Genomic DNA, 11,365 nt, shown 5'->3' on the forward strand with positions numbered 1-11,365 from the left:
CTAATTCTGACTGATGTTCCTTTTTACCCAACTGACCTTGTAGAGAAGTCTTTCTTGCCCCCTGGGAATGTGATAGTTCCACCTGCAGGAGAGAAAAATCGGGAGTGTCATTTAAGCCTCTTGCCCCTCTGGACACTAGAAGGCAGATGGTGAAATGAGCTTGCCTGTGTGTTGTGCTGCATTCATTTGTGAGTTCCTTGCTTTTCCTTAATGAGGTGCTGGCTGCTCTAGACAAGTGAAGGTTTGGAGACAGCAAGGGTCCCTGTGTGGATTTACTCCTTCTAAAGCGGATTTTAGCTTGGCTTAAAAAACAAAATCTCTTTTTGTGCATTTTGTTTCATTTGCCACAGCCTTGAGTCTTTCATGAATATGCGAATGAGGTGTCTTAATTGATCCTCAGTTTGTTAAGGGGTCACTGGAGTGGCACCAGGCTTTTATTTCTGGGAGTTATGGGGGGTGAGTCCTCTTGGCTTTGTTCTGCCTCTGAGATATACCTGAGGACTGTCAACAGCTTAAAAATATTGTTCCCTCACACAGATAGAAATGGCAGAGCAGTTTGGTGCAAGCCTCTTTAATGAAGCCGTGGATAACGCTACCTTTGTTTTTAGGCAGTTGGCAGAAGGCAGCCACTTTCTAAATAAGACTATTGGCCCCCCAGCTTCCCAGACCCTTTTTATTTTTGTTTAGTTGAGAGGTAACTATCTGCAGAAGAGCCAAGTGGGAGTAGACTGTTGTCATAGTCAGTGACTTGTCAGCACCAAGAAACTCCACTGTTCTATCAAAACTGAGTTTTACATAGGCTGTGGAGTTGATCTGAGCCTGAGGTGTTCACTGTGGTCTCCATGGCCTGTCCTGACATTCTCTGTTTGCAACAGAGATTCTGACTGAGACAGATGTTATCCGGAATCATCTAGACTCCTTATTTCTCTATGCCTTGGTCTTTTAGGAAAATGATTGCTGTTATTATCTGGTTAATATTTGAGAGCCCAGACTGTATGAGGGACTGTGCATAATAAATACCATTTATCAAAATTCGTGGAAATTGCCATTAATGTTTTAATAATATTTGGTATTTGCATAATGTCTTTGCCAGCTCTTTTGTTATATTCATTCTCTGGTGAGGTTGGATGGAGACTGGTTGTATCCCCATTGAACAGATGCAGAACAGGAGGTATGCACAAGCTAGAGGAAGCAGCCAGGAGGAAGACAAGCAGTCACTTAGACTGCTTGCAGTCCAAATGGTCAGTACCATGGCATTGTTATTAGAGTAGCTATAATTTACTGGTTGAGTAACTATAAGTTACATCTCAATGCCAGGGACTTCACGCAAACTTAGGAGTAATGTTTTCCCATTACAAAGATGAAGATACTGAAATTTACTGGGTTAAGAATCATTGAGGTTTCTATGGCTAATAAATGGGAGAGATGTTGCTAAAACATACATTGGCCTGATTCTGACTGATGTTCTTCTTCTACTTGAGACTATTAATAATAGATGCATTAAGTCTTTGTTTAAAAAAAGTTACTGCCTCTTCTTTCAGGATTTTGTTTCTGATTTCAGCTATATAAGTAGTAGGGTGATCCAAGCAGCATCTGAGGTGATTTCTGGAGCAGTTGGAGTTCAAGTATTTTATTCCATAATGGAATCACTTGTTTGAATTTCTGGTTAAGAAAATGATGGCCATTATAATAAAATGTTAAAATCTGTACCAAAATCTGCTGGTTGAGTGGTCTTAGTGTTTCATTTACTAAATATGAATAACAGTAATGCATCATTTCAGAATTATGTGTGATTGTGAGGTTACTTTGTAAACTGAAAGGGAATGTATACATGATCTTATTATTTACTTAAAGAAATGGTCATTATTAAGAAATCTAGTGAACTTAAACTGAAATTACATATTGGTATTGGAAAAAACTGACAGAGTATGATTAGAGGCAGCCTAGGAGAATATAGGCTGTGGCTATAGAGGACATTATTAATTCTAACATGCATTGCCATTTGTTTAGCTCATACTGTGTGTTGGCCATTATGCTGGCTACTTTGCATAAATCCATTAGTTCACGTAATTTTCTTCCAACAACTTTGTAAGAATAAATACCATCATGCTTATATTGGAGATGAAGTGGGTGGTATTATTCCCTTTTTAAGATAAAACACTGAGGCTCAAAGAGGTCAAGTACTTATGCCAAGATCATACAGAATTTGAATTTGAACCCAGGTGTATCTGACTCAAAAGCTCACGTTTCTTTCACTGTACTAGCAATCAGCTTCCATCGCTCTTGGGTCAGGCAACCAACAGGCCTCACTCCCTAGGGAATGCTACACTCAGTTGCCCGCTTCGCCTGTAGAAGCAGGGATGGTTTCTCTTTAACTATCTCTATCTTCCTTTCCCTCTCTTACTTTCATGCATTCAATAAATATTTACTGACTGTTATATTGCTTGCAAGTAGTATGCAGGGTCCTAAGGACAAAATAGTGAACCAAATTCATATGGGCCTTTGGAGACCCTTCCCTCTTCTCCTCTGCCCACCAACTCTAGGAAAATAGTTTTGCTGGCTCTAGTCTCTTTTTAGGCCATAAATACCACATAGACACTTCAAAGTTCTAAACTTATGGTCTGGCGCTTCTGAGTGCTGCCAGACCTACTATACTTTTAGACACTTTCTATATATCTTCAGAGTAGGTTATTTCGAAACCCTGTCTTTGCAATGTATGAATGCCACTTTTATCTTAATACTTTCATCCAGCATTATTTATTGAGGGAATTTACTGTGAATCATTGCTTTGTGGGCCTCCAAGTCTTGGTGAGTTCCTTAGAGTTCAAATTGCTAATGTGCTGTATCTGTATAATGGACAAGATCATCTCCAAAGTCTGTTTTAGCTCTGAAAATATTATGTATCTAGGATAGAGAGGTCCCTCCAACATTTATTTTTGCTGCTGGTTCGGGTTGATTTCAGTTCTCCTCCATGGTTCTGGGCAGTTGCTGCCCTTTATCCTTGACAGAAGAGCCCTGGACTTGTGATGATCCCGGGTCTTCCTGTGATGTCCTTGTTGTGTCGCACATTGGATAATGCATTGCTCTAGATTAGACTGGGACCCTTTTGTAGTCACAGAAATGTGAGATTTTCTCTTGTCAAACTGAGAACTTGTCATTTAATGTTAGCTCTTTAGACTCTCCTGGAGATTTTTAACAATTCGAAATCTCTGGTCCCATTTCAGACCTATTGAATCAGAATCCCTAGAGATCTCCAAACTGGCTGCTCAGCACTCTGACATCCTGTCCTGTGTTAGGCCTGATGTCGTGCATTCCCCATTCAGTAGAGCTGCTTCTAGCACAATGAGCGTGATCCCAGTTGACTTTTGAGACTAGAACCAGGCTGCTGAGCCTAATGAGCAGATACGTAAGCTGGTTCCTGAAACTGGAACCTTCCATCTGAGACAGAGGCAGGGAGGCATAATGATTGAGATGATCAGAGTGTACTCAATCGGCAGTTGTAATAGGGCTTTATATTATTGTACCTTTTAATCATAACCGTAACCCTTTGAAGAACTATGAGGAACCATAGGATTGGAAAAATACAAGAATATCCTAAGTTTATAGCAAGTAAGTTGCATAGCTGGGACAGACTAATGCAAACCCTTGTTTTTAACAATGACACTGGTATTCTGCCCTCATAAGTGGTAGAGGAGACCTGGATTCTAGCCCTGACAATTCCTGTTATTCGCTATGTGACATTGGGCAAGTCACTTAACAGACTCGGAGCCTCAATGTCTGAATATGTAAGTTGGGGCTAATAATTACAGTCATGTGTGACTTAACAATGAGAATCTGTTCTGAGAAATACATTGGGTGATTTTGTCATGCGAATATCATAGAGTGTACTTAACAAGGAATCTAGATGGTTTTATGGTAGAGCCTGTTGCTTCAAACCTGTATGTCATGTTATTGTATTCAATACTATAGGGAATTGTATCAATAATATTTGTGTATTTAAACATAGAAAAGTTACAGTAAAAATAAAGGATAGAAAATGGTATGCCTGTATATGGCACTTACCATAAATGGAGTTTGCAGGACTGGAAGTTGCTTTGGGTGATTTAGTAGTGAATGAATGTGAAGGCCTGGGACAATACCGTACGCTACTATAGCCTTTATGAACGCCGTACACCGGCATCACCACAAACACGTGAGTAATGCATTCTACTACCAAGTTATGACATCACTAGATGATAGGAATTTTTGTTTTGTTATAACTTTATGAGACCACCATGATATATGTGATCCATTGTTAGCTGAAATGTCCTTATGCGTGTGGTGCATGACCTCGTGCATTCAGGCGCATTAAATTATGAATCTGAAAAATTGTGTGCAATACAAAAGAAGGACATTTCTGAGTTCAGGTACCAGCTCTGTGTAGTTTTGTACTGTGTGGTATATGTATTACCCTGAATAAATCTCCTAACTTCTTTTGGGACTCTTTTTACCCATTTTCTAAGTATAGAAAATACAAGCATCCCCAAATTATAATTACAGTGATATTTGATGTACATTTTTCTAGACGTCTATGTTTATATACATGCTTACACTCACTCATACTTACAAACGTACAGTTTTACATAACAGTATTTGTATTGAATATGTCTTTTTTGGGGGTAAATTTATCAATGTACTGTCATATACCACACATTTAAAAAGAAGCTGTAACTTGAAACCTATGGAAAGATGTTCTCCTAGCTTCTTTCATTCCTCTTTTATTCCAAAAGAAGATATTTTTCTAAAACTTAGACCACATTCAGTGATTTAATAATTGGGAGCAATGAACCTTCCTATCGGTGACTTCTGAGGGTTTTACCTGCCTTTCAGTGCTATCTCCTATCTGTGTCTTTGCACAGTTACATAACGCTACCCATATTTCTCACTTTCTTCCTTTGCTTAGACTATTTTCTCTATCAAGATTTCTTACTCTGGGTCAATGGAAACAATATGGAGTCTGTGAACTTGAATGGGAAAAAAAAATACATCTTCATTTTTATTAACCTCTAACTGAAATGTAGTATTTCCTTCCATAAAAAAGGTAACAAACCATAGTAGTGTTAGCAGTATCTCTGTTTTTTGCTTTTGTTGCCAACAGAAATCACATATTTTCATTTCACATTACAGTTGTTATAGATATCTCAAGAACCATTTATTGCTGCTTTGAAATTATGGTAGATTTTAGACTTGCTGCTAGATTTTTTTTAATGAATTAGTAAAGAATCACATATGGTACTCTATCACAGATTTATTTTTTTAATGCATTTTGTGTTTCAATACTAATTTTCTTCGAAGTCCTTTGTAATTTTATCATATTCATTTAAATGTCTTTTTTATTTTTATTTTTTATTTATTTATTTTTTGCAGGGGTTCATAGGCTTTTCCAGCCTGTCAAGACATCTATGTCACAGAGGCAGTTAAGAGTCTCAGCCTCTAAAGACAGCATTCTGACACCTTTACCTCAAATGTCACTTGACTCATGAAGCGTTCCTGTATCTCTCCAAGGAGGAAAAATTTACCTTTCCTCCATGTTTTCCTAACATCTGGTCCCCTTTATATCCCTTAGCACATTCTTCCCTATACTGTAGGTTAAAGAATCCCTGGCTTGTTTATCTTTGCAGCATCCATTGGAGTCATGTACATGGTAAGACTTGGTTCACTTTACAAGAGTACTTCTGTGTGAAGCTTCTTATTTCAGGCTCTGTTTAAAGAATGAGAACTTTATGACATTGTCTCTGATTTTCCCTTTCCTTTAAGCCATGCTATATCATCTTTTCTGGAGTCGAGATAATCTTGATCTGATCTCCTTGTGTGATAGGGGAGTTTTATCTGGATTCCAAGAATAACACCCTTAAGACTTACTGTAGGGCAATTTAAGAAATGTCCCAAGTGATTGCTGCAGTTTGTTGGCTGAGAGCGGCATACAGTGACTTGTGGAATGTCCCCTTTCTTATAGACACTGACTTTTCTTCCATGGCATCTAGGATACTTGTGGACCGCTTACATGCCTACACTTGGGGCCTTCCTTACAGAGTGCAGAGAAAGGGTAAGTCATCTTTCCCATGGAGGTGTTCCCTGTGCTTATCAGTCAACCTCCAAGTGTTCGGATGCTTACTCTGGAATCCAAATTGTAGCAATTCTTTATTAGTATAAACTACTATTATTTGCCATCAGTAGTAATAACTCACCTTTGTACAGTGCTTTATAGATTATAGTACATATTCACAACTGGTATGGTATGGTATTCTTTGGATAGGCCTTTTAGAAAGGTTGTGTGGGAACTATTAACCCCCATTTACAGATGGGAATAGTGCTGAGAGTCTGGAAAGTGATGTGACTTAGTCGGAGGTTACAGAATAAGTTGTAGAACAGGACTCAACCCAGATCTTGAGGGTCTTCTGCTACAGCACGGGCTGCAAGGAGCTTGCGGGCTTTTTTACCCTCTGACATCTTTCATGGATCGCTGGAGTGAGACAGTATTTCCAGGTAAGGCAAGAGTAGCAGCTTTCATTCCTCTCTGGGCTTTTCTACCCTCTCCCTGAACCTAGGTGTATAGCAGCTGAGGCTGGCTGAGAGTGGAATGGATAAGTACATGCCCCGTAGGTATGCATTCTCCTCATCTAGTTGTCAGGCCCTGCCCAACTGGTTCTTAGGGTCTGTGACAGTGTTCACAATGGACCTGAGTAAGTACTTGCTAGCTGAGTGATTTCTTTAAGGACAGTTTATAATTATGCCATTATGTGAGGCCTTGTCTCGGGAAATAGCTATCTGTTTTTTGTCCACCATGAGCGCCTTTTCACGAATTCCCTCTGTACAAGATAAAGAGACATAACTAGGGCCAGTGCTGCTATGAACAAAGTTGGCATGGGGAGCTGTCGTTCAGTTTGTTTAGTTTTTATATTTTTTTCTTCAGTGCAAGAAGACTTGATTACTATTTGTGAATTGAGTTCAGTCAATAGTGGGATTTGGCGTAAGTCTTGTTTAGGTTTTTGTTCTAACAACTATTTGAATATCTACAATGTGCATAGAATGGTGTTAAGCATTCACTCATTAATTCATAAGTTCATTCAGCATATGCTGTAGTGCCTATCAAGTACTAGTGTAATTACCGTGCTGCAATTACAGTATCCGTGCACGAAGTGGTGAATAATAAAAGCAAGGTCACTACGTCTGTGGGACTTATGTCCTCTGAGAGATTCAACAAGATTTAAGCACACAACTAAATAGGGACTCGTGCTATAAAAATAAAACACAGAATATTATGATCGAGGGTAACTGGGTAGGATAGAGTGAAGAGTGGTATAGAAGTCCTCTCTAAAGCAGAGACATTTGAAGTGGAAGGATAATAAGGACCTGGCCATCTGAAGACTTGATGGAAGAGTATTCTTGGTAGCCAGAACAGCAAAGGCAAAGGCTCTGAAAGCAGCTTCGAATGCTGCTTAAATGATTGCAAGTCTGATTTGGCCTCTACAAGGAGGAATGATCTGTGTTCAGATGAGGCCTAAGGTGGAAGGAATGGGCCGCCTGTCTTGGAATGTAGTGACCTTGCAGGTGGATGATTTCCAGGTGGGGCCACCCTTTGGCTTGGCTCTCGTTCATAGCATTCAGGGGTTGGTGAGGAGGGAAGCAGTGTAGAAAGCTTGGGTTACAGGTTCTCAAAAGGCCCTTTATAGTCATGGAATTCTCTGATTTCACCTGATAGCCCTAGTCTAGAAACAGTGAGTTCTGCGTTAGATGATTTATGGGTCAAATAGCAGTTTTCATGGGACAATAATAAGCCTTTTATGTAGTCCTCCACAGTTTAGAAAATACTTTCATATGTGTAACCTAATTTTCACTTCTCAAAACAATCATGTGGAGTAGCTATTATTATTCTGTTTTAATATAGGAAGAAACCAATGGTCAGGAGAAGTCAAGTCATTCAAGGTACCAAAGGGTTGAGGAGGGATCAAACTCAAGTCCTCTAAAAGTCACCTGAAATTCTTTGTGTTAACGCTAATTTTAAGAACCTTCTTTCCTACCCACTGACCCTGTCCCAGGGTATGGAAGAAGGAGGCTTTCTGGTCCAGAGAGAAACACTGAGGATCAGTAGGAAGAACCAAGCCAATAAACTGCAAGCCTGCACGTGCCTGTTATTGGTATTGCAAGCACTTTTTTAGGCTGCTTCAAGATCACCCTTTTAGCAGCCACAGCTGTTCTTATTAGCAGCTGCTTGTGAGGCTTGTGATTAATAAAGGAAACTCAACAGTTCGTTTTTTCAACTGTGCCCTTGGTGTGCACAGCCTGCTTTCTTACAAACTGTGTTCCCGATTGGGAACAATACAATCCTACTGGCATTGGTGCCTGAGGGGCTCATAGCCCTGTTGTGAGGAAGAGTGATCCATCTAGGTAGGAGCTGGTCAACCAAAGGCCCACCAAGGACTAGACGACAAGGAAAATGAGTGTGGTGGGCAGCTCAGTAATGCCAACTGGTGTCAGAATCAGAGACACCAGTGGGTGGGGGGTGCACTGGGGAGTGAGATCACCTTTTACTTCTCTCTTCTAAAAGGGGCCACTGCTCTTCAGCTCCTGCCAGTTGTTGTTCTACTGCAGTGCTTCTCCATCTTTACTGTGCACCAGGCTCCTCGTTAACCGAGATTGACAGCCCCACTCCTAGAGTTTCTGATTTGGTAGATCTGAGATCCAGCCCCAATAATTGTATTTCTAAGTCTCCAGGTGATGTAGCTGCTGCTCGTTCAGAGACCACATTTTAAGAACTGCTCAAAAGGGCCAGGGCTGATAGTACTTTGGATATTTTAAGAGACCTGATGAATCTGGATGTTTATGTAAAATCTACAGATTTTTAAATATTGAGAATAAAATAAAATATTACAGGAACATAATGTTGTTTAAAACCGCAGGTCACACAGAACACTGTGGCTGCTGGTGAATCATCTCTGCTACGAATGCTTTCAGGGCAACCCTTGAGCTGTCTGGTCTGGAAACTGAGGCCCAGAGAGGGGCAGTAGTTCATAAAGATACAGCTAGTTTTGGAGCAGAGGCCTGACTAGAACTCAGGTTTCTGTCTACCTGCCAAGCGCGTGTGCGTGTGTGTGTGTGTGTGTGTGTGTTTTGGTGGTAGTCCTAGCATACCATCTCTCAAATATTCCCTTTAAATAGAAAAACTACATAATTTTGAAAATACCAATAACTACACTAAATTAATGTTTACTGTGTTCCAGGCCCAGTTCTAAGCACTTTATACTTTATGTATATGAACTGATTCAATCCTAATAACCATATGAGGAAGGATTATTCTCCCCATTCTTATTTACCGATTAGAAATCAAAAGCACAGACAGATTACGTAATTTGTCCAAAGTCACAAAGCTACTGGTAGAGTGAGGAGTTGAACAAGGAAGTCTAGGTTCAGGTGGAAAATGGCAAATAACCATGAACCTTTTTTATTTTAATCTCCAAACCAAAAAAAAACACAAAAAAATGTTTCCTCCTGCAAAATGGAAAATCATTGCTGGAATACTTTAATTTTAATACTACTAGGAAACTTGGAAATTAGGTAGCCAGAGCTGATAGACCTTGGATGTTTTAAGAGACCCAGTGAATCTGGATGTTTATGTAAAATCTCCAGATTTTTAAATATTGAGAATAAAAGCAAATGTTAAAGGAACATAATGTGGTTCAAAACTGCATAATGTGGATTAAAGCTGCAGCTACTGTGGTTAGAAGGCCTCCATTTTACAGAAATGGAAACCGAGGCCCAGAAAGAAAAGGAGACTTGATCATCCTGAACACTGATTTTACTTTTGGGCAGAGTTGAGGTTAGGTTAATATCCAGCAAGTGACTGCTTCCTGAGAAATCTGTACCTGAGACTGTCCATTTAATGGAGTTGGCTCCCCAGGGCGGTCTGCCTGGGTTTGAAGTGATGGGGAGTCACTGAGAGAGGGCTGTGCTTCAAGACAGGGAACAATTCCCCGGCGCTAGAGCCACCTTGTATAGTTTAAAGTTCTCTTGATTGTTATTAGATGAAGGATGCTAAATAAATAACCCCATAGGCACCATGTTTCTGGTCTGTCTTGTTTGCTTTTGTCATTTAGTTGTTCTTGTCTCTCCCTCTCTGCTTGCTTTCTTGTGAAGTGTGTCCTTTTCTCCTACCCATGGTGTTCCACAGCTTTGAGTATCATGATAAATATTTCCATCCCTGAACAACCTGTTTAATAAGGAAGGAGGATGCCGGGTGGACTGCTGCCTGTGGGTGGGAGGAGCTGAATCTCTGTGGGCTAGTAAGCCTTGGGACCCGAGGGAGAATCAGCACTACCTTCCCTCCCTGCTGCTGGTCTGAGAGCTCAGAGGCTGAGGATTTAGAGCATTATAATACGATCTTCAGCATTATTGAGGAATGAAGCCAGTGGGGATCTCCCTGAGATTAGTTCCTATACCCCATCATTTCACCTGTGGGGAAACAACCTTGTGGTGGATAGTGACTTGCTCAGAGTCCAACTGGTGGTGGTGATGATAATGATGATCTTGGGAATTCTTTCCCACTGTTTGCCAGGTGCTGTTATAAGTGCTTTAGAATTATTAACTCATTTAATCCTCACAGCCATCCTGTGATAAGGGTGTTTTTACCATCTCTGCTTTACAGATAAGAAAACTACAGCAGTTAAGTCATTTGCTCAAACTGGTGATAGAGGCTAGATTCAAACCGAGGCCGCCCCATCCTTCCCTTGTTGCACTTTGCCAAAACATGGGTGCTATCACAATGCCAGGCCCTGTGTTGGTTGCTGGCATATAAACAATAGGTGGTGCTAAACCTTGAGGGGGACGATGGAAGCGAGGGGATAGTGGGCAGTGTGGAAAAGATGGTGCTTTTACTTTCCTTGAAGCCAGAGTCTCTTCATTCTGTCATTTGGCCTTCTTTGGCAGCCCCCAGAGTAAACATTCTTTTGATGATTACAGTTTATGTTTATTAAAAGTCCTTTGTAGGAAATCTCATCCACTGTCTCCTCATTTTGAAAGTAAGAAGGTATATGTCCTAGCTAAGTGATTGATTTGAGGCTATATAAAGGTCAGTTGGGCCCTTGATGCTAAGTAAATTAGGACAGTCTTATGAAAGCATAGACATTTTCCTTTTTCTCCCCCCACCCCCAAGTGGGTTTCATTCCAGATTTAGAATGTTTAATTAGGACATAGTTAATATAGTCTATCATTGTGGGGAGAATGGGGAACAGATTTTTTTTCAGTGAAAGGCAGATGCCAAATATACTCTTAAGAAAGTTACTTTGAAATCAGAATTTATAAATCGAACTGGGTTAACAAAGGGATTTGC

At 40.2% G+C, this 11,365-nt stretch overlaps 1 protein-coding gene across 4 annotated transcripts in view; it reads left to right on the forward strand.

Moving 5' to 3' along the window:
• MB21D2 (Mab-21 domain containing 2) overlaps window positions 1-11,365 on the forward strand; it is a 102,527-nt gene that overhangs the window by 2,849 nt on the left and 88,313 nt on the right. The window contains exon 2 of one of the 4 annotated variants that reach the window (XM_023525737.1): window positions 5,996-6,085. The exons of the other annotated variants lie outside the window; for them this stretch is intronic. Within the exon in view, the coding sequence (XP_023381505.1) occupies window positions 5,996-6,085 (90 nt within the window). The remainder of the gene's footprint in view (window positions 1-5,995; window positions 6,086-11,365) is intronic. 4 annotated transcript variants of the gene reach the window in all.

The sequence above is a fragment of the Pteropus vampyrus genome, unplaced genomic scaffold, assembly GCF_000151845.1.
Source record: "Pteropus vampyrus isolate Shadow unplaced genomic scaffold, Pvam_2.0 Scaffold14, whole genome shotgun sequence".
Lineage (NCBI taxonomy): Eukaryota > Metazoa > Chordata > Mammalia > Chiroptera > Pteropodidae > Pteropus > Pteropus vampyrus.